This window comes from Rhincodon typus, chromosome 4 (assembly GCF_021869965.1).
Source record: "Rhincodon typus isolate 14 chromosome 4, sRhiTyp1.1, whole genome shotgun sequence".
Taxonomy (NCBI): domain Eukaryota; kingdom Metazoa; phylum Chordata; class Chondrichthyes; order Orectolobiformes; family Rhincodontidae; genus Rhincodon; species Rhincodon typus.
Window position 1 is genome coordinate 92,628,284 of NC_063335.1, and position 22,186 is coordinate 92,650,469.

General features: G+C 39.9%; 1 protein-coding gene across 1 annotated transcript in view; it reads right to left on the minus strand.

Annotated features, from left to right (window-relative positions):
* LOC109915135 (oxidative stress responsive kinase 1) overlaps positions 1–22,186 on the minus strand; it is a 173,310-nt gene that overhangs the window by 26,032 nt on the left and 125,092 nt on the right. The window contains exons 10-12 of the mRNA XM_048596170.1: positions 20,228–20,293; positions 14,516–14,638; positions 3,766–3,801 (exon numbers count right to left, since the gene is read on the minus strand). Of these exons, the coding sequence (XP_048452127.1) occupies positions 3,766–3,801; positions 14,516–14,638; positions 20,228–20,293 (225 nt within the window). The remainder of the gene's footprint in view (positions 1–3,765; positions 3,802–14,515; positions 14,639–20,227; positions 20,294–22,186) is intronic.

Consider the following 22,186-nt stretch of genomic DNA (forward strand, 5'->3'; position numbering starts at 1 on the left):
ATTATTGTCAAAGAAGCAAATGCAATGAAGGATCAGCAGACTTGTTCCGGGATCCTCTGGGGAGATTGGGAAAATTGGGCCCACATTCTCTAGCATTCTGAAGGACGAGAGGTGATCTGATTGGAAGAGCCGGCACAGTGGCTCAAGTGGTTAGCGCCGTTACCTCACAGCACCAGGGACCCGGGTTCAATTCCACCCTCTGGCGACTGTGCAAAATCCACACAGACATTCTCCCCATGTCTGCGTGGGTTTCCTCCGGGTACTCCGGTTTCCTCCCACAGTCCAAAGATTTGCAGGCTAGGTGGATTAACCACGCTAAATTGCCCAAGTGTTCAGGGATGTGTAGCTTAGGTGGGTTATAGGGAGATGGGGATGGGTCTGGGTGGGACGCTCCAAGGGTCGGTGTGGATTTGTTGGGCCGAAGGGCCTGTTTCCACACTGTAGGGGTTCTATGAAAGTTATAAGATACTTAAAGGGAGAGATAGGGTAGATGCAGACAAGATGTTTTGCCTATATACAGAATCTAAAACTGGGGGCCACAATTTAAAAATAAGTGGTACGCTAACTGGGTTTGAGATGCGGAGAAATTATTTTTACTCAAAGGGTTGTGAACCTTTGGAATTCTTCACCACAGAGGGCTGCAGGAGTCCAGTTTTTGAGTATAAGTTTGTGATTGATAGATTTCAGATTATCAGTGTGTACAGGGTTATGGGGATGGAATGGCATTGAAATGTTCAATCAACCATGATCACGCTGACAGTAGCCAGGCTTGATTGGCTGAATGGCCTACTCCTGTTCCTGAGACTCCATCTGTTTGCTTGGCATATAAAACAGCATCATGTGTAAGCTCCCTTCCAAACCACTGACCATCCAGACTTGGAAATAATTCGCTACTCCTTCAGTGTCGCTGAGTCAAAAATCCTGGGAAACCCTCAACAGCATCTCTTGAATTTCCCATACTTCTGCCCTCAAAGCCCCTCCCCCTAACAAAAATAAAGACAGAATTCCCCTTGTCCTCACATTTCACCCCAACCAAACTCTGCATCCAACATATCATTCTCCACCATTTCCGCCAGCTACAATCCGACCCTATCACCAAAGAGATATTTCCCTCCCCATCCCTACCTGCCTTTCGTAGGGACCACGCTCTCCACGACTCCCTCATCCGTTCCAGAGTCCCCACTTACCACACCATACCCGGCACCTTTCCCTGCAACCACAGTAAGGGCTATACCTGCCCCTATTTCTTGCTCCTGAACTCTACTTGAGGCCCACAGAAAAACTTTCATATCAGGCAGGGGTTCACCTGTACATCCGTCAACTTGTTCTACTGTATCCGCTGCTCCCGATGTGGCCTCCTCTACATCGGTGACACCAAGCGTAGACTCGGAGACCGTTTCGTAGAACATCTACGCTCTGCACGTGACAAACACCACCACCTTCCGGAGGCCAACCATTTTAAATACCCTCGCCCACTCCCTGGGTGACATGGCCAACCTGGGCCTCCTCCAGTGTCACAATGACCCCTCCTGCAAACTGGAGGAGCAACACCTCATATTCCGCCTCAGGAGCCTAGAGCCCAATGGCCTAGACATGGAATTCACCAGTTTTAAAATCTCTCCACCCCTGGCCTCATCCCATGTCCAATCCTCCCCCTCATCCCCTCCTCCTTGACCTAACACAACCTGTCCATCTTCTCTCCCACCTACCCGCCTCACCCATCCCACTGACCAATCCCCATCCCTCCCTACCTGCACTCATCTATCACCATCCCACCTACCTTCCCCAGCCCCACCACTCCTCCCTCTATTTATTTCCCAGCTCCCTTCCCCCTCCCCATTTCTGAAGAAGGGTCCAGACCTGAAATGTCAGCTTTTCTGCTCCTCTGATGCTGCCGGACCTGCTGTGTTCCTCCAGCTCCACGCTGTTATATTTGAGACATCTAGTAGTTGTACGCGTGCAAGACTTTCCCCTCTCCCTCGCCCCTGTAGTTCTATGTCCTAGTCATTGTTCTCATGTTATTGCCAGAACAATAGTGCCTGAATGCTCTATTATGGCACATAACATACATAGCAACTGAACAATTAACTAAGAGATAGTAAGAACTGCTGATGCTGGAGTCAGAGATAACAGTGTGGTGCTGAAGGAACACAGCAGGCCAGGCAGCAGGAAAGTTGACATTCTGGGTCGGGACCCTTCTTCAGAATGCCCTTTTCTTCAGGCCTTCAGAACCTTTTTCTGAAGTGGGATCCTGAACAATTAAATCTCACTGTTACTGCATTGATAACTAGGCCCCTCATATACAGTTTCTCCTCTTTCTACAGTGCTGAGTAGAATAATATTCCAGGAATACAAACGGTTCCGATTCTTTGTTCCAGTATTCCTAATAACATTGGAAAAAAAAATCATTTTTGGAGGAAAAATGTCATTGCCTATCTTGGAACATCTATGAAAAAGACAAAATGTCTCTCACCTATTTGTCACTACTACATCCACTGCCATTTAATTCAATTCAAATTTTTGCTCCATTTCACATTGATTTTTGGCATTAGTTCTACATTTTTTCTTCATAGTTACTTTTAATCTATGTCTTTGATCTTCTCTTACAATTTAATCATTCTTTTATAATTTCTCTCTTGTACACTTTCATCAGGTCACCTAAATTTTCTCTTGGCAAACAAGTGCCAAAATGTCTGTAATATGCCCCCATAAAACAGACAGACAGACTCTGGAGATGAGCCTTGATATTTTTCCATACCACTTCTGATTGGCTATATTAAGCACAGGTAACCAAAGATGGCAGTAGTCAAGGCACAGTCACGTGGAAGAACTATGCAGCTCAAGCTTAATATCTGCCAAGTTTCACACTGATTAAACAACATTGTTCAGTGTGTATTCATGTTTATCATGTAAACTCTAATATTTGGTCATTGTTTCAAACTATATTACAGAAAATGAAATCAACAAGATTTTAAATGGAGGTTTTACAATATTGAAAGACCTTGCTGAGGTGGCTAATCATGCAGCTATAATGGGCTGCTCATATGCTTTCACAATGACTAGTCATGGCAGCAACTACTCAGTCAAGTCACCTACTTGCTGAGAAGAGGAATCAAAACAGAGAAAACAACAGTGTTATTTAATCTGGAGGAAGGTTGCATATGAAGGCTCAGAATGGAGTAGGTTTGAAGGGCTAAATTGGCATTTGTAAACGAGACAATTAGAGTACGTCAACTTCACCACCCAAAATTTTTTTCTCAAAAAGATCTGTAATTACATTTCTATTAACAGACTTAAATACCACATCCTAAAAAAAGTCAGCTACTTTTTAAATTCCTTTCAAATAATAAACATTAATAGACACCAAAAAAATGCAGTTAGTTTGAATGACTTTCTCAGCCATCAAACCCGTGAACTGCCTTCAGCATTGCTGCACTGTAACTGCAGAAATTCACCAAGTTTACTTCTACAGAACATTCCTCAACCCTCTATTGTGTAGCACAAAGACAGACAAAACCAGTAGTGTCGTGAGGATACCATCATTTCCAAATTCTTCTCAAAGTGGCATACCACTATTGATTGGGTGTTTCTGCATTGTCGTTTGCTAAAAACCTGGATATCCTTCCAACACCATTATGAAAACATTATAACCACAAAGAAGGCATCAGATCCAAAAGGCTTATTACCATATTTTCAGCTAGTGATGCAAAATAATCACACTCTTGCCAGAATATTCAAAATCAAAGAAAAAATACTTTAACTCACATCTGGACCCTGTGTAGACTCTTTCACCCGGGGGGACTGTTGAGAAAGATGATAAAAACATGAAGAATTAAATACACAAACATGATAATCAATTCAATGTCAGGATAACTACAAAACCTGACGTATACAAGAAAAGCCAATTGTATTAGGTTAAATAAGTAGTGTTAACATCGCATCTTAGAAAGGATTAAAATGACTGAACTCTTAAAGGCTTATACCCAAAAAAAAATCACCATTTTTCTACATTACATGCTGTTCACTTCCTGCATTTTTATGTTCTTTTTGAGATTTTTTAGTTGCCAACGGCTTTTTTCCCCCCCTTTCTAAGGTGTAGGGAGAAGGGCAGTAGGAAAAGCATTCCTAGTTTCATGCCCCAGCTTGTACTCACCAACGTTTGACTGCTGCATACTTTTGATCCTTCCAATGTGGAGACCTTTGGAGCATTTTAGCCAGAAGATTGCCATCTTATCCCTCTTCCCAAAGTAACTTAAAACCTCTCAGCAAATAGGAAGCGGAGAGAAATTTCAGATTCAGGAGCAGTGAGGAGAGGGGCAGACTCAGCCAGCTAAAGCAGCAACAGAAGGGAGACTCACAGCTTGAATTTTGACATCAAGGTAGCTTCAACACAGGAGAAGTCTGAATGGTCTGCTGTGAAATACACAGCCTGCTCTTGCGGCATTGAGAGTTAGAATGCTCCATATCAATCAATCCGCATCAAACCCAAGCAAAGCTGTGGGTTCCTCAGATAGCAGGTTGGAATGGGGGTGGCAGCAATGTACGTGCGTTTGTCTTTCTGTGGAACAGAGCCTGTTCCCTACTTGTCTAGACCATCCCTGACTTTGGGCAAAGGAATGCATGCCATGTAGTAGTCCATATGTACTGTCAGCCCACGTTAACAAAAAACCTACATACAGGCATCTTCCACCCCTCAGTACTCAGTTCGGGATCTGGAAAAATCAGGATCTTCACGAACAACCTCAGCAGACTTGAATGTCACACTGACATCACAGTCCTGTACCTCTGGCACAATGACACTGACCTTGCTGCTCTGAAACAAACACAATAGGGACAAGATCAGCTCCAAGAACAAGGTAGCACATATTCCTTCTCTGGTAAGGGAAATCAGAAGAAGAACGCCAACTCTATGGATTTGATTTCACTCTAAAAAGTAGACAAGTTGACCGCCTCTTATTCCACAAGGGATTCATCGAAGCCTCAGTCATTGACTCTCAGTAAGCCTAGTGACACTGAATGAACAGGAACTGCAACATCCAGAATATCCAAATGACACTTAAATCCACTATAAAACAGCACAGGGAAGAAAACTATAGGTTTCTTCACCAGGAAATATCAAGACGAGAATGCCTAGGAGATCTGGAAGCTAAAGTACAAGCACAATATATTTCTAAACTTGAACACCACCAAAACCCAAAGCAAAGTCTATAGGCAAATGAAGGTCAACGTCTAACAAAAAAAACCCCATGAGCTAAAGAACAGAGGAAAGAGCGTAGGAAATCCAGCAATTCATCGACAACAATGGCATGTATGGATTCTTCACTGCAGTCAAGACAGCTACTGCCTAAGTCCTCCACAACAATCCTCAACATCAGCACCCCACAAGGATGCAGACTCGGTCACTTCCCATACTCAGTTTACATGCATGACTGCGTGGCCAAGTTCCATCTGAACTCCATTTACAAGGTTGCTGGTGACACCACCACTGTAGGCCAGATATCAAACAATGATGAGACAGATTACAGGAAAGAGATAGACCATTTGGCGGCGTTGTGTAAAGATAACAAACTCTCCCTCAACGTCAGCAAAACTAAAGGGCTGACCATCAATTTCAGGAATCAAGAAGAAGCAGGGCATGCCCCTATCTACATCAATGGAGTGGAGGTGGAGATGATCGATAGTTAAGTTCCTGGGTGTGACGGTCACCAATCTGTCCTGGACCACCCACACTGATGCAACGGTCAACAATGCCTACTCTTCTTCAGGAGGCGAAGGAAATTTTACATTTCCATAAGTACTCTCACCAATGTTTAGAGATGCACCATAGAAAGCATTCTTATGAATGCTTATTCATTCTTATTCTTAAGAATGCCTATAGACTTTGCTTTGGATACATCATGGCTTGGTACAGTAACTACCCTGCCCAGGACCACAAGAAACTACACAGAGTTCTGAACACAGCCCAGTCTAGCACACAAGCCAACCTTCCATCCATTGATTCCATCTACACTTCTTGCTGCCTCAGAAAGGCAGCCAAAGACGCCTCCTACCCTGGTTATAATCTCTTCCAACCTCCATCCGGCAAAAGATAAAAGAGCTAAGACACAAACACCAAGCAGGTTCAAGAACAGCTCCTTCCCTTCTGTTATTAGACTTCTAACCATACCCCTCAAATTTCAAATCTAATGTTGATCTTGCTTTTCATGCACCTACTTTGCAGCGTAATTCTGTATTCCCTGTTCTGTTCAATCATTCTATGATCTTTGTATGTTGTGATCTGTTTGTACTGCATGCAAAACAAAAACTTTTCACTATAATAGGTACGTGACAATAATAAACCAAATCAAATAAATGAACATCAAACCAAAGACCTATCCTATAGAGCTAAGATAGACTGACACTCAACAACTGAGACAGTTAGCACTTCTAATAAGAATCTCAACTGAAAATCGTCTTCAACGCAAGTGCTCTCGACCACATTCCACAGCACTGCTCCAGTCTTCGGGAGGTTAAAAAGGTCATCTGACAACTAAGAATCAAATGACTACCAGAGCAGATGGAATCCCCACAAAATACTAGAGTAGAACTCTTGGCACAAATACATAATCTCATCTGCCATCCGAGAGTTACAGAATTTACAGCAGCAGTAGAAGGCAACATTGACCTTTGTGTCCTTGCTCACAAGGAGCTGCACTGAGACAGCCGAAAATTACATCAAGTTAACAGCAGGTAAACTTTCGTCAGCTATATTTACAAAGAATTATGCAAATAGACACCAGATATTGAATGTCATCAAGCGATAATCCACAGGTAAGAACTGTGGCACAGGGTTAAAAATTGTAGACAAGATATAATGGAAAAAACAGGTGGAATAAAATATTGGCAGTTTCCTAATCTGCTCATAACACTTTAGCCTAAAACAGTCTGGTTCCACTGAACACAAAAGCCAATGCAAAACAAACAGGGATTTGTTGATGATCGTCCTTCAGCCTAATTAACTGCATCAGTATAGAATGGAAACCATTAACACCTTCACATTGACAAAAGCAGATGACTTTTTTTACTTAAATTGTTTGCAAATCCATGCTAGTCATCTTTTGCACGGCATCATGGTTTTTAAACAGTGAATTGTTTAGATGCATTTAAATCTCCTCTTTAAAAAAAGAAAAGTAGCTTAATGCAGACAAATGTATTTCATATTATCTCATTCATTTTGAGCAGTAAATCTCAGCCCTGTTCTTTTGGTCACAGATCAATGTATGCAAAATACTTGTCCTGTTTTTGCCAGAGCTAAGGACAAGTTCTTAGTGCTGGAGAGGAACATGGAATGGGAGGGGAGGGATCCAGTTGTCCATCTTCATGTTGGCATGAACATTGTTAGGACTGGAAAGGAAGTCCTGCTGAAAGACTGCTTAAGGATATGGTGGCATTACATGGCAACTAGTTTGATGATACCCGAGTGGGACAAGAAGAGACAAGAGTCTACAAGCATAAGACGAAGCAGCAAACTGGGGTCAAATGGGAAATAAAATGATACAAGCAAAATTAGTAGTTCTTTATTTAAATGTATATATTACTTGGAACAAAATAATTGAATTAAGAGCATAAATAATGGGCAATGATCTTATAAACTTTGTTTCAAGGAGATCAAAGTTGGGAACTAAACATTCAGAAATGTGTGACTTTTCAAAGGACAAGCAGGAAGGCAGGTTGGTGGGGTGATTCTGTTAGTGTAAAGTAGAACAAGTACAATGGCAAGAAATCTTTAATCAGATGACGTAAAATTCATGTGGCTGGAGGGAGCAATAGCAAGAGGAACATGACACTGCTAGGACAGTCTTCATGCCCCCTAAAAAGTAGCTGTTCAGTAGGATGTACAATAAATCATGACATAATGAGGGCATTACAACAATCAGGCACTCAAACATTAATTATGGGTGACTTTAATTTTCACATAGATTGAGCGATCTGGGTAGCCATCAGGAAGAGATGCAAGAACTGCAGGTGCTGGAGTCAGAATCAACAGCGTGGAGCTGGACGAACACAGCAGCTCAGGCAGCAGAGGAACAGGAAAGTCGACGTTTCTGATGCCGCCTGAGCCATCAGGAAGAATTCAGAATGTAGTCAGGAAGTTGTCCAGGAACAATACGTTGTGAATCCAACCAGAGATTGGGCTATTTTGAATCTTGTAATGTCTAATGACGCAGGTTTAGCAAATGATACTAAAGCACATACTCTTGCCAACAGTGACCATAACATGATAGAACTTAGCATTCAGTTTGAGAGCTCAAGGACAACGAGGCAATGTCAATAGATGCTAGCCCAAAAATGGATACCAAAATTCTGTGAATAAATTTAAAAGACGTTCTTGAGGATTTGAAAACTGCCTACGTACAGCCTTTAGTCAAAAAGAAAAATATAGGCCAGTTAGCTTAAACATCTGTAATTGAGATATACTAGAGTCTATTATAAAGGACGCAATTGCAGAGTATTTAGAAATACAGAGTCAAAGCCAGCATGGCTTCATGGAGGGGATTTGGGCCTAACAAATTTATTAGAATCCTTTGCAGTAGTAACAAACATGATTGAAAAAGGACTTCCTTTCCAATCCCAACAAGTTGTTCATGCCAACATGAATATCTACGAATAGACCTTTTCACTCCCATTCCACGTTCCTCTCCAGCCCTGAAGACCTGTCAAAAATAGAACAAGTATTTTGCATACATTGAACTGTGACAAAAAAAACAAATATGTAACATATTTAGATTTCCAAACGGCATGTGATGAGCTACCACGAGCTTATGGTATTGGGGTGGAATACTTAGAGCATTACGCAACTAACAGAATACAGAGATAGCGGATAAGGGAAGAATTTTCAGGCTAGCAACCCATAACTCACTAGTAGAGGGCCACAGGTGTTACAACATATATTAATATCTTGGATGGTGAAAGTGGATGTGGTATCGTCAAGTGACATGGAAATAGGTGGGATGAGAAATAAGATGACACAATAAGTTTACACTGAGGTATAGACATGAATGGGCAAAACTTGGTTTATGGAATAGAACGTGGGAAAATGTGAGGTTGTGCACTTTGGCAGGTCAAATAGGAAATATGAATATTACTTAAATGGGGAAAAACTGCAGAAATCTGAAGCACAAAGATTTGAAGGTTTTTATGCACAAATCACAGAGTTAGCAAATAACTTCAGTTGGTAATATGGAAGGCAAATGGATCGCTTGTCCGCATTTCAAAGGAAATGGAATAGGGAGGTTTAGTTGACACGAATCAAGGCATTGGCACACCATACCATAAATATTTGGTCCCCTTATCTAAGGAGAGATATATTAACATCGGAGGCAGTCCAGAAAGATTTCACTGAGTTGTCCCTGCATACAGAATGATTTTCTTAACAGGACATGTTCAGTAGGTTGGATGAGTACTGATTGGAAGAAAGAGATCTTATTGAACCATACAGGATTCTTAGAAAGCTTGACAGGTTACATGGGGAGAAGGTGATTCCCTTCGTGGGAGAACCTAGGGCCAGACAGCATAATCTCAGAGTAAAGAGTCATCCATTTAAGGCAGAGGTGAGGAGGCATTCTCTTGGAGGGGATGCCAAGGCTGGGTTGTTCAATATATTGAAGTCCAAGATAGACAGACTTTTTTAATCAGGAAGTGAATCAATAGAGATGGGAATAAGGCAGGAAAGGAAGGTTGAGAATTATTGGATCAGCTATGATCTCATTGGATCATGGAGCAGACTTGCTGGACAAAATGGCCTACTTCATCTCCTACATCTTAGGACATTATTGCTTAATGAATGCAATATCTGGGTAAGTAATTGTAAACGTGATTTACAAAATGTAGAAAATTAATTTGATGAGAGAATACTCAGTCACTATGAAATGTACAGCTGTGTTGTGTCTCTATTTAACAAAATATGACAAGCAGCTGACATAAACTAGGTCCCAACGTTAATATGAAAGCGGGTTTGTTGTCAATTTTTCAATGTTTATACACTACGAAAAGATTTGAAAACAGTAGTTTTACACATGGAGATCATGAATGTACACAAACCATTCTCTATAAAATTCAGATTGCACAGCATGAGATAACTAAGGATGGATTCTGTTAGACAGAATGTGACGGAGAAAAGTAAAATCTAACAGAAGAGTCATACTAAATTTGCAACATTAACTATTTCTCTCTCTACAATTTCTGCCAGAGATGCTGAATTTTGCCAGCATTCCCTGTGCTTGATTTAAAATTTAACTGTCCTTTACCACATTTTTTTGATTGCATTCTTAATGTTTACAACAAACAATGTATATGTACTGCTCTGCTACATCACTTTAACCTGTAACTAACTTATAGTGATTAGGTAAGCCGATAGGTAAAAATTTTAAATTTTGCAGCTTGCATTTCACAAAGTTGTTTATTTTGCTGTAGGAAGGGACACATGGCATTTTTATAATGAAAGGGTATGATTAACCAGTCTACTATTAATTCAAACCAACTGGTGCTCATATCAGTGTAACCGCAAACGTTGTTCAGGATAAAGTTCTAGGCTCAAACATTTTCAGCTGCTTCACAAATTACCTTCCCTCTCACATAATATCAGGAACTTTCCTCCGAATTGCATAATTTACAATATCATTCATGACTTCTCAGATAACAAAGCAGTCAACAGCCATAATGTACTCCATCCGGTCCTGGCCTGATTGGTGGCAAGCAACATTAACATCACAAGTGCCAGACCATGACCATTCTTCCAATAAGTCAGAATCAAACCAACGCCCCCAACCACTTCAGAAAGTCAATGGTATTACCATTGACCTGAAACTGAACAAGACCAGCCATACTGGAGTTACAAGAGCTAGTCACAGGCTGGGAATTCTGCAAGTGTAACTCACATTCTGACACCTCGGTGTCATATATGGGTGCATTTTGCGATACAAGAGATTTGTATATATTTCATCATTAATTTTAGAGTTTGGATTTGAATGAATATCACATAGAATAGATTCTGTCTTTGAATGGGTTGAATAATTAGCTAGCAGGTTTTTCTGTAGCCATGGAAATTTTTTTGAAAAAGAGGAAAGTGAGTGTGATACCTGCACAATTGAATTTTGTTTTCATTGAGAAAGTCTTTACAAGCAAATGAAGTAAAGTGCATTAGCTTTCAGTTTAGAAGGTCAGAGGCTGTATTTTTATTTCGATTAGGGGAAACGTTCATACCTTGGGGAAAAAAGTTATTGGGTTTCAGTTTAGCAGGCTTGAAGTCTTAGCTGAAGCTGGATATGTAAAACAACTCCTCCAGAGAAGGGGAGAGGAGATAATTTAGAACTGTTAACAAACAGGTTACCTCAGCTTAATTTTAAAGTTCCAGATCAGAAGTGTTTGGTTAAAACCCGAAAAGGCTATTTGAAGCTGAGAAAGTCTAAGCTTCATTGCAGAAAGCTGCAAGGAAGGGCTATTCACATTTTTAATTGAAGCGACAGATATGGCAAACTATATAGAATAGAGAAAGGAATTCTCTTTGGTCTTTGTGTATTATAGTTCGATGCTGTTGAGATGAATGGAATTGTATTTTTCCATGTGTTTCAAAATTTTTAAAATTGCTTTATATGAAAATGGTTCGGTTTATTTTCATTTCCTCATCCTTTCTTTCGTGAAACATACTTCTACTTTATTGTTAAAACCAAACCTGGTGTTGACGGACCAGCTTGTCAAAACCAAATAAAAATCAAAATATGATCCATCAAAACAGGTTTCAGTCTGGGATCTGACCTGCTCAGTACGGACATCAGCTGGGATCATTACAAGTGCCAAAAACACTCAAGTGTTCGACACCATCCGAAACAAAGCAGTCTGTTTGATCAGTCCCCCAGCTATCACACATTCTCTGCCTTCATCGCAGATGCACGGTGGCAGTAGTTTTTACTTCCTATAAAGGTGCACCACATTGACTCACCAACTTCCACAGCACTTTTCAAATCCATTACTTCCGAGATGGTAGACAGAAAAAGGCAGATATATGTGAACACCACCACCTGCATGTTTCCCACCAAGCCACTCACCATGCCGACTTGGAACTCTTATCACTATTTCTTCAATGATACCAGGCCAAAATCCTGGAACTCACTTCCAACTGCATTGTGGGCATACATATACCAAATGGACTGCAAAGTTTAAGGCAGCAGTCCACTGCCATCTTCTCATGGACAATTAGAGATAGACAGCAAATGCTGGCCCAGCTAGTAACATCCGCATCCCATGGCTGGAAAAGTAAATTTTTAAAAAGTCCCCAGGAGTCGTGGAATGCATGGGTGGTGACTCTTAAAATAATAATTTTCTCTAATAGAAATAAGTTTTAGCCATTATCTGATTGGTATCCATCTATATACAGGGACTCTAATAGGTAACACCACCCTCATTTGACTGGTTATCTAAATCACTTCGTATGATAAACAATAAAGACCAAATACTTATCGCCGACGGGCTGACTATGCTAATTTTATGCTATTTTTAAAAAGCTTACTTGCGAAAAAAATCCAAAAATTATGGATCAACTTTTAGAAGATCAATTTTCACACAACTATAAACATGACGAAAATTGGGCCAATGGTTAGTACACGAGCGGATAAAAGAATTTAGTCCTATACCTCTGAAGACACAACCTAAGAGTCAGAGTTATACAGCACGAAAACAGTCTCTTCATTCCAACTCGTCCACGCCCGACCAGATATTCTAACTGGTCTGGTCCCATCAGCATTTGGCCCATACTCCTCTAAACCCTTCCTATTCACGTACCCATCTGATACCTTTTATATGTTGTAATTATACCTGCGTCCACCATTTCTTCTGGCAGTTTGTTCCAGGCACACTACACTCTGCATGAAAACATTGCCCCTCAGGTCCCTTTTAAATCGTTCCCCTCTCACCTTAGACCTATGCCCTCAAATTTTGGACTCCACTACCCTGGGGAAAAGACCTTAGCTATTCACCTCATGATTTTGTAAACTTCTAAGGTCACCCCCTCAGCCACCAAGGCTCCAGGGAAAAAAGCCCGAAGTTATCCAGCCTCTCCTTATAGCTCAAACCCTCACACCCTGGTAACATTCTTGTAAATCTTTTCTGAACCCTTTCAAGTTTCACAACATCTTTCCTATAGCAGGGAGACTAGAACTGTTGCAGTATTCCAAAAGTAGCCTAATCAATGTCCTGTACAGCCGCCACATCCCAACTCCTATACTAAATGAACTGACCAATGAAGGCAAGCATGCCAAATACCTTCTTCACCACCTTGTCTATATGCAACTCCACTTTCAAGGAACTTCGTGCCCACATCCCCTTAGTTAGGGCAGTGTTGCTGAATAATCATTAAGTGTGCAAGTCCTGCCCTGATTTGCCTTATCAAAATGCAACATCTCACATTTACCCAAATTAAACTCCACCTGCCACTCCTCAGTCCCGTTGTACTGAGATAATCTTCTTTAGTGACAATTGCATGGCAGACAGGAGATGCACAATGTGCCAAAGTTGGAGGAATACAGCACATGAAAAAAGTGATAGGACTAGACAAGGTTACACAGTTAGGCCAATTTTAAACATTAAGATGAGAATTTTAAACCAGGTCAGCAAGAACTGAGATAAATCATAGGAGATGGTTATAGTTAGGAATTGGGCAGCAGAAGTCGAATGATCTCAAGGAGATTGTATGTTAGAAGATCAGCTGGAGTGTGTTGGAATAAAGAATGGAAGTAGGAAAAGAATGAGTGTTTCAGCAACAAGGAGACGGGTGATGTTGCAGAACTGGAAGCAGAAGGTCTGTGTGATGGAAAGTAGTTGTGCTAGAGCTTAATTCAGGCTAAAACAAGATGCAGAGTTTGCAACCAGTTTGTTCAGCCTAGTACAAGACTAAGGGATAGTGGAAATAGGAGTGAGGGAATGTAGTTTACGATAGCCAAGAAAGAAATTAACTGTAGTTTTACTAGTATTTAATTATAGGAAATACTTGCTCTTCCATCATCTGACAGTCTGATGTAGAGAGTGGAAGGTTTGAAAGTTGGTAGTGAAGCAGAGTTGGATGTGGTCAACCTACATCAAGAACAAATGTTATGTCTTTGAGAAGAAGGTGGATGTTAAGGTTGGAGGCCTTGTGAGGCAACTGTGCAACTCTTGAATGTTTTATTCAGCTTTACAACAATACAGAGACAGCAAGGAAGAGACAATCGGTGAATAGAAAAATAAACATTTGGAACATTGATGTTTCTGATTTGCCTGGTGTTCACCTTTGGCAATAATGATTGGTGAAGCAGAAATAACTCTACTAGAGAAAAGGCATTTGCACAAAAAAAAAAACAGGAGATTACTTCCAGTTCTCTCTCATGTAATATATACAAGTTCAAGAGCTTCTGAGATTTTCTTTCTTTCTGAGCCCATGCTTGTTTGGATAAATTGCATACTGAAACCATTTGTGTTGCTGGTTTTTCTTGGCTTAACGACCTACCCGCAACTGAGAGACTGCAGCCTTTCCCTCTTCACTCTCTTCATCTAACTCATCATCGCTCCATTCCCAGCCGCCATCTTCTGTTTTGTGTAGTCGACCACTAGAACCTGGAACCCTCCTCACCTGATCAGCATAAACAAAAAGGCAACAGTTAAGATCGCACCTTCTTAAAGATGTGATACATCTTGGATTATTTCACTTTTACTGGCAAGAGGTTTAAACTTCATTCCAAAATTGTACACAAAGTACACACGAACAATTTGTATGAAGGAGTGAATCATGCCATCGTACAGATGTTGATAATAAACTTCAGAATTGCCAAACAGGTTTTCTCACTGGAGCTACAGGCACAGCAGTTACATGGATCTGAAACAGAAGATGGAGATCAAAGCTGGGAACCAAATATGTAGGTATTTGACTTTTCAAGAAGTTGATAGGGTAGCTTTGTTAGCAGAAAATGGAATATGCATGATAGTAAGAAATGATATTGATTAGATGATACAGATTACATATTGGTGGAGGCAAGAAATAACAAGACAACACTGGTGAGAATAGACTATAGCCCCTTATCAGTAACCATACTGTAGGGTAGAAAATAGATCATGACATAACGAGAATACGCAAAACAAAAGTAGTTCATTAAATCACAGCAGATTTCAAATTTCAAGTAAATTGAGAATATCAAGTTGACAGTGATAACCATGATGAAGAATTTATAGAATGTTCTAGGAAATTATCCTGTATACGACATGTTGCAGGCCGAACCAGAGATCAGGCTATTTTGGATCTGGCGATGTGTAAAGAGGCAGGTTTTACAAATATGTCAGACTAAAAGACCCCCTAGAAAATACAGTGGCCAAATACGGTAGAATTTGGCATTCAGTTTGAGGGGAAGAAACTTGGGGCAGAAGCACCTGTACTAACCTTATATAAGACTAATAAATAGGGTTCAGTGCAGATTGACTACGGTGGATTAAGAAACGTGTTTAGCAGAAAAGGTGCTTGATGAACAATACTAGATCTTTATGAAAGGAATGGAGTATAAAAATAGGAGGTCTTGCAAAAGCATAAAATACACCGGTCAGACTTACATGCAGAATGTGAGAATGGTTTTTGTTCCCTCAAAAGGTGATAGACTGGCATTGGGGACAGTCAGAGAAATTTCAATAGGTCAATTCTGAGTCTGCAGGGATTTTCTTATGAGGAGACGTTCGTTAAGTTTGGTGCAGGCTCATAGGAATTTAGACAAGCAAGGGAACATTGTTTCGAATCACAAGATTCTTAAGGGGCTTGACAGGGGTAAATGCGGAAGGGTTGTTTCCCTTTGTGGGAGAATCTAGCACTAGGAAGTATAAATCTCAGAGTAAAGGGTCAGCCATTTAAGATAGAGTTGAGGAGGAATTTCTTCTCAAAAAGGTAGTCACTCTGTGGAATTCTTTACCACAGAAGACTGTAGAGGCTAAGTCTTTAAGTACACTGCAAGCTTAGATAGACAGATTTTTAATCAGTTATGCAGTTAATTGTTATAGCAATAAGGCAAGAAAGTGGAGTTGAAGACCATCAGAGCAGCCATCTCATTGATGAGTGGAGTAGGCTTGATGTTTAAAGTTTAAACAAACTGACTACCCATTTTGTGTGACCAGTTTGTCCTCAAAGTTTAATTTTTCTGCGTACTGTTTCTTGGTCACCTTTTGTTGGTCATTGAAATTTCCCAATCTGTTGGTTTATCACTAATTGTTTTACTTTCAATTTGATACTATTCCTGGGTTAATTATGGCCATTTTATCCCTTTCCTAGAGTCCTTGTTGCTCACGGATATATTTTTGCTGTGGTTCATGAACAATTTTCTTCAACATGTGCATTTGATACTCAACCTTTTTTTTCTGCTAAATTTCTCTCCCAATCAACTTTGCAGTCAACTTTGCTCATATCTGTGTAATTAATCCTATTTCAAGTTTAGCACCGTTGCTTCCAACTCAAGTTATCGCCTTTGAAACCAAATGTTAAATTCTACCATGTTATGATCACTGTTCCCGAAAAGATCTTTTACTGAGATTATTTCATTAAACCTACTTCATTATATATCATCAGATCTAAAACAGCCTGATCCCTAGTTGGTTCCACAACATGTTGTTCCAGGCATCTGTCCCCATACACTATGAATTCTTCCTCATGGCTACCTTTGCCAATTTGATTTTCTGAAACTATACAAAGATTAAGTACCCAGGAATAATATGCTGTCATTATCTCTATTTATTCTCTGCATTGTGGAACAGCTTTCAAATGCAATGTGTATTAAATACAGAGCTATGTATCCCATTTGATCCTAATTGCTGCTGCTTCAGCTTGTAGGCTGTTGCTTCGTAACCCACTCTGGGCACATTTATCAAATTAGTTGCCCTGCAATGCCAAATTCTTTTGCTTTGTAAATCTACACATCCTCAATCCCAAATCCTCTGCCCCTCTAATCAAAGCAGGTCTCAATCTCCCAACATAAAAATGCCTGATTAAAGTCTAATCTTACTTTCTATTCAACTCATTTCCTTTGGGTTAATACTACTTCAAACTTCACAATCTCTTATTTCACCTATTAATTGCATGTGGTACCTTTTCAAATACTCTTTGGAAACTGCCCTCTACACTATTGGTTCCCTTTTGAGCTACCATGCTAGACATCTTGTCAAAGCTTTTCATCTTGTGCTCAATGACAACTTGTAAGAAATATCTATTAAAAGGAAAACATTTTTAGTACATGAGAGGAAGTGCGTTGATCTGTTTGCAGTTGGATACATTGCCATGGAGAATGCACCAGTTAGACTGCCAAACTGCCAAGCTTTGTTTAAACTTTAAACCAGAAATGTTGACTGTTTCATTTCTCAGAGCAGTGCCTTGACCAGAGGATAGCTGTCATCTGTTTTGTTGATTCAGTTGTAGTTGATATGTAGCTTTCAGTACATAGAAATAAGCCACACTAATAAACCCAAATTTATTGTTGGCATAATTGGAATTATTTAGCAAATGTTATCCAATCACATAATTATACATAATGTTGGATGAATACAAATACACAGGGCTTTGGTCTTTGTAGACAAAAAGAACATGCACATATATTAAGTCTATTTCAAAGCAACAAAAAGGAGACAGCAATCCTCTGGCTTAATTCTCATGACCATGGTTTGGCCAATCAGAACCAGCATGCCCAATTTAAAATGTTTAAAAAAAGTTTAACAGGTAACCTTCAATCATCAAACTGGTACATTCTACATGACTGTTGCCATCCAATTAGCACTCACCTCTCAGAGCATAATGTTTTCCCTCCACATAGAGCAATTTGCAAGAAATACCAGATGAATGCAAGTCAAAAAGCTTTGACAAAATGTTTCTTTTCTCAGCAGTGCTCAAGTTGTGGGCCAAACCACATTTTTCAAACACAACTTTGTTTTCATAAAACCATGCTTGCTTTACCTTATGCTATGCTTTACAAGTGCATTCTTAAGACTTCTTTAATAATAGCCTCCTGTACTTGATGAGAACAATGTAGCTCCCGTTTTTTCTTACTCCTCTTTCTTGAAGGAGGGTATTACATTTGGTAACTTCTAATTTGCTGCAACCATTCCAGAATCTAGGAAATGTTCAGAGATCACATCCATTATCTCTGCAGCTTAATGTGTTTACTTACTGTCTTCTCTTTATAACTTTAAAGAGCAACCTTTTTCCAATGGTTTAAGGATCAACAAGCTGGAGTCACTGATTTAAAGTGATTTGCCAAAGGACCAGTAGCAACAGAAGTAAAAACTTTTTCTATAAACTGAATGAGTGGTTAGGATGGTGGAAATAGGCAGTGATAACTTTCAAAATGGAAATTCGATAAAAACTGAAGGAGAAAAAAAATGCAGAGAGGTGGGTGTAAGAATGGAGTTGATTTATCTGAGAAAGGAAGTATATGCAAGGCTATAAAGAAGGTGGGAGAGTGACATTCGGTGAACACCTCCTTTGAAGAGTCAAAATAGACATGACAGACTGACTGGCCTCCATGTAACCTGGAACTATGCCATGAGTCTGTAAGATTAACTAGTTAGCTATCTAAGGAGCCCGCACAGATTTCAAAGACTGGCTGTTATAGGATCCCTACAATGCAGAAGCATGCTATTCTGTCCACTGAGTTCATATCACCTCTCCAAAGAGTAGCCCACCAAGACTCACCCCTTAGCCTATCCAGGTTACCCTGCATTTCCCATGGCTAATCTACCTAACCTGCACATCTTTGGCCTATGGGAGGTAACTGGAGCACCCAGAGGAAGCCCACGCAGACACAGGTAGAACATGCAAACTCCACCGAGTCACCCAAAGCTGGAATCAAACTCAGGTCTCTGCCAAGTTAAATCTTTTAGGTCTTGTTTTATACTCTGTAAAGGAACCATTATAGTTTATGCTAAGCTGCAAACAGAATTTTGCATTCGGATGTATAACTTTCACTACATGAAGGATAGAGGTGAAGCAAAGTCAATAACTACTGCAATATTAAGGAGATCAGACAATTTACAACAGAACTGGCGTTCGCCTTACTAGAAAGGAGATGTTTGAAGGGTACACATTACTTCATTTAAATTAGTAAGGATATTGCAAATTCAAAGTTATTTTGTGGCATCCCATGCCAAACAAAGGAGAAACAAAAATGCTTTTAAAACTGGTGGCTTTAATATTTGAAACAGCTTATTAAACTTGATCTTCGAATCTACCTTTTAAGGTCAAATGGATCTGAAGAGAAACACTCCTTTGGTTATAATTGTTAAGACACCAGTAAGGCAGTCTGTATTTCAATAATGAATTCTATAGATGAGAGGGGGGTCACTAACGTGACAATAAGCTTTTCCTTGTAGCCTGTCCTTTACTGTGAAGGAAGTATTAGAATAGAAGATCCCACAGATATGGAACAGCATGGTTTTGGACTTGAGAGAATTAGATTCCTTAAGAATTTTATGCCAAGAAAGAAAAGCTAATTATTCTAAAGACAGCTTTAGAAAAATTGTGTTCTCAGAGAGGATAATCAAGAGTTCTGAGCTATGAAGGAAGACTAAGTGCAGCCAACACTGGGATGGAAGCTATTGATAGCCAAAAAAATTGATTGAAAGAGATTTCATTGTGATGTAGTACTCAGCTAGTATAACTTGAGGGAATGTGTAATTTGAAGAATCTTGAAATAGTTAAGAGTGGAAAGACCAAGCATGGGTGATTGTGGAGTAAAAGGGATTATTTGACAAGAAAATGGCCCATGAAATTATACCTCCAAATGTTCTACAAAGGAAAAACATCTTAGAACATCCTGCATCACACCTCCAGTATTTCAACTTCATACATTTTCACCAGCTTATTTTGGTTACAAAATGGAATAGTGGAATATTAGGTACATTCTAACACCATTGGATGCTGAAGAAGCATTCAGCCAAACAGAGCAAAATGCATAAACTTCTGTTTCAAACTAATCGCAGATCCTTTGGACTCCTCCTCCTGGAACTTTCAATTGAGCAAATAATTTTTCTTTTTAATTTCCTTTTTCTCCACCAGAAAAAGGATCAAAACAAATAACAGAAAAGCAAAAACAAAATGCTGGAGATCTGAAATAAAAGCAGAAAATACTGGAGACACTCAGCAACTATCAAGAGAAACAAAATCAGCATTGAGCTTGATATAACTCCTTCAGAACGAAATTACCTTTTTTGATCTTTCAGCTATCGTAGGTGCACGAGCTAACAACTTCTCTTCAAGGTATTCCTTGTTCTGCAAAGCAAGTTTAAAAATTCTGGTTAGTATAGAGGTTTTAAATTCAATTTGGCACTAATTGCTAGGGAAAAGAAACGACTTGCGTTCTCTCTCAGGCAACTGAACTGTGATACAACTCGGCTTGAAAAAAAAAGTTAACAATTTTGCTCCAATAATGTCACCCCTGTATCACATATGTACAACACATTTTTTTTGAACAGTTGACTGGTTTTAATGGAGAAGCAGCAAATCTATTTTATAATGAACAATTTGCTTTGAAGAAGACATCTTTCACCAGGTTTGAAGAAATCCACATCAAGATCAAGCCTGACTTGAAGTTCTTTCAAAGATTAAGTGAACATTGAGGACAAGAATGGTGTTTGGCTTATGAACTGACTATTGGGAGCAGAATCTGAATGGAAATTATGAAACCAGAACAGTGAAACTAATATTTTGTTAATGACAAGTTACATTTGGAGTAACCAGGAGGATTCAGGATTTCCACATACCTAAAACTAAGAAATGCACCGAATGTCATCAGGAAAACTTTAAGATGGGGAGAGTGTGTGAACAAACTAAAACATCACCTAAATGGGAGGAAGAGCCTTGGAATACATTAGCCAAAAAGTGATGCAAACCTATGGCAAGATAGAAAAAGAACAAAATGCACATGCACTCAGAATACAAGTCAATTTTTAAAATCAATCTCAACAGATTGACATCATTGCTAAACTAAGATTACACTATCAATCACCTGCTTGCCATGAGCAAATAGTGCTTTTCTTTTGAACCACACTGAATTGATAGGCTACTTTAGACAGATGTTCAGAATAAAGTAAGAATGGAGAGTTGGAGTTACAATCAAACATTCTGGTCATCTCTGGGTTAAAGATTACACTCAATTTTGCTTTCTCATACCAGGTATCACCAGGGAATTCTGCATTATGTGTCGACTTTTCAATCACATGGTTCCCAAAATTACATAATCATCTAACAAAATGGGCCAATGATGGCCTTGCATTAATTTAGGACCTCTTCATATTGCATCCATGTTTTGATTTTAAAGACAAGGATACATACATGTTTTAACACAATAGTTATTATGAGTTTACATAAAAGGAATTTGGGTCTGCAATGAAAAGATTTGGATTGGGGGAAGGGCCAAAGTAGAATGAAATCAAGCATTCCTGGGTAAATCTACAGCAGAACAGAGTGCGGGGATTTGGTGGGGGGTGTAGCAGGAAGGGAATAAGTGTGGGCGTGGTGCTCAACATGGATAAGTAGTACAGGAGAGGCTTTTAACAGGTATAAAAAGTGAAGACATCAACAGAAGCCCAAGTGCAGGGTAGAACTTAAAGCAATTAGAAGAGCAAAACAGGTATGGAAAAAAAAAACACTGGCAGCTAAGGAAACAGAGCATCCTGTTATTTTAGAAGTATATCAATGGAAAGAGGAGAACCAGGTAAAGATTAGGGCCCATTATGGTCCATGGAGGGCAACACGTGTTGGAAACCAGTGAACACTGGTAGGGTGTTAAACAAGCACCTCACATCGGTCTTCGTTTTGGAGGATGATGACATAGGTACAGAATTCAGGAAGAGGGATTGTCATTCTTGAGCAGTTTGATGTAAGGAATAAGTAGGTACTGGAGGCTCCAGCAGGCTTACAAGTGAACAAATCCCCAGTCCAGATGTGTTGTAGGAAATTAGAGGGGCTCTGACCCAAATTTCCAATTCCTGTCTGGCCACAAAGGAGCTGTCAGAGGATTGGAGGATAGCCAAATGGTTCCACATTTCAAGGGTGGTAGAGACCAATCAGCAAATTATAGACCAGCGAGTCTCACATCAGCATTAGGTAAACTATTGGAGAGAACCCCCGAGGGAGAGAACCCCCGAGGGAGAGAACCCCCGA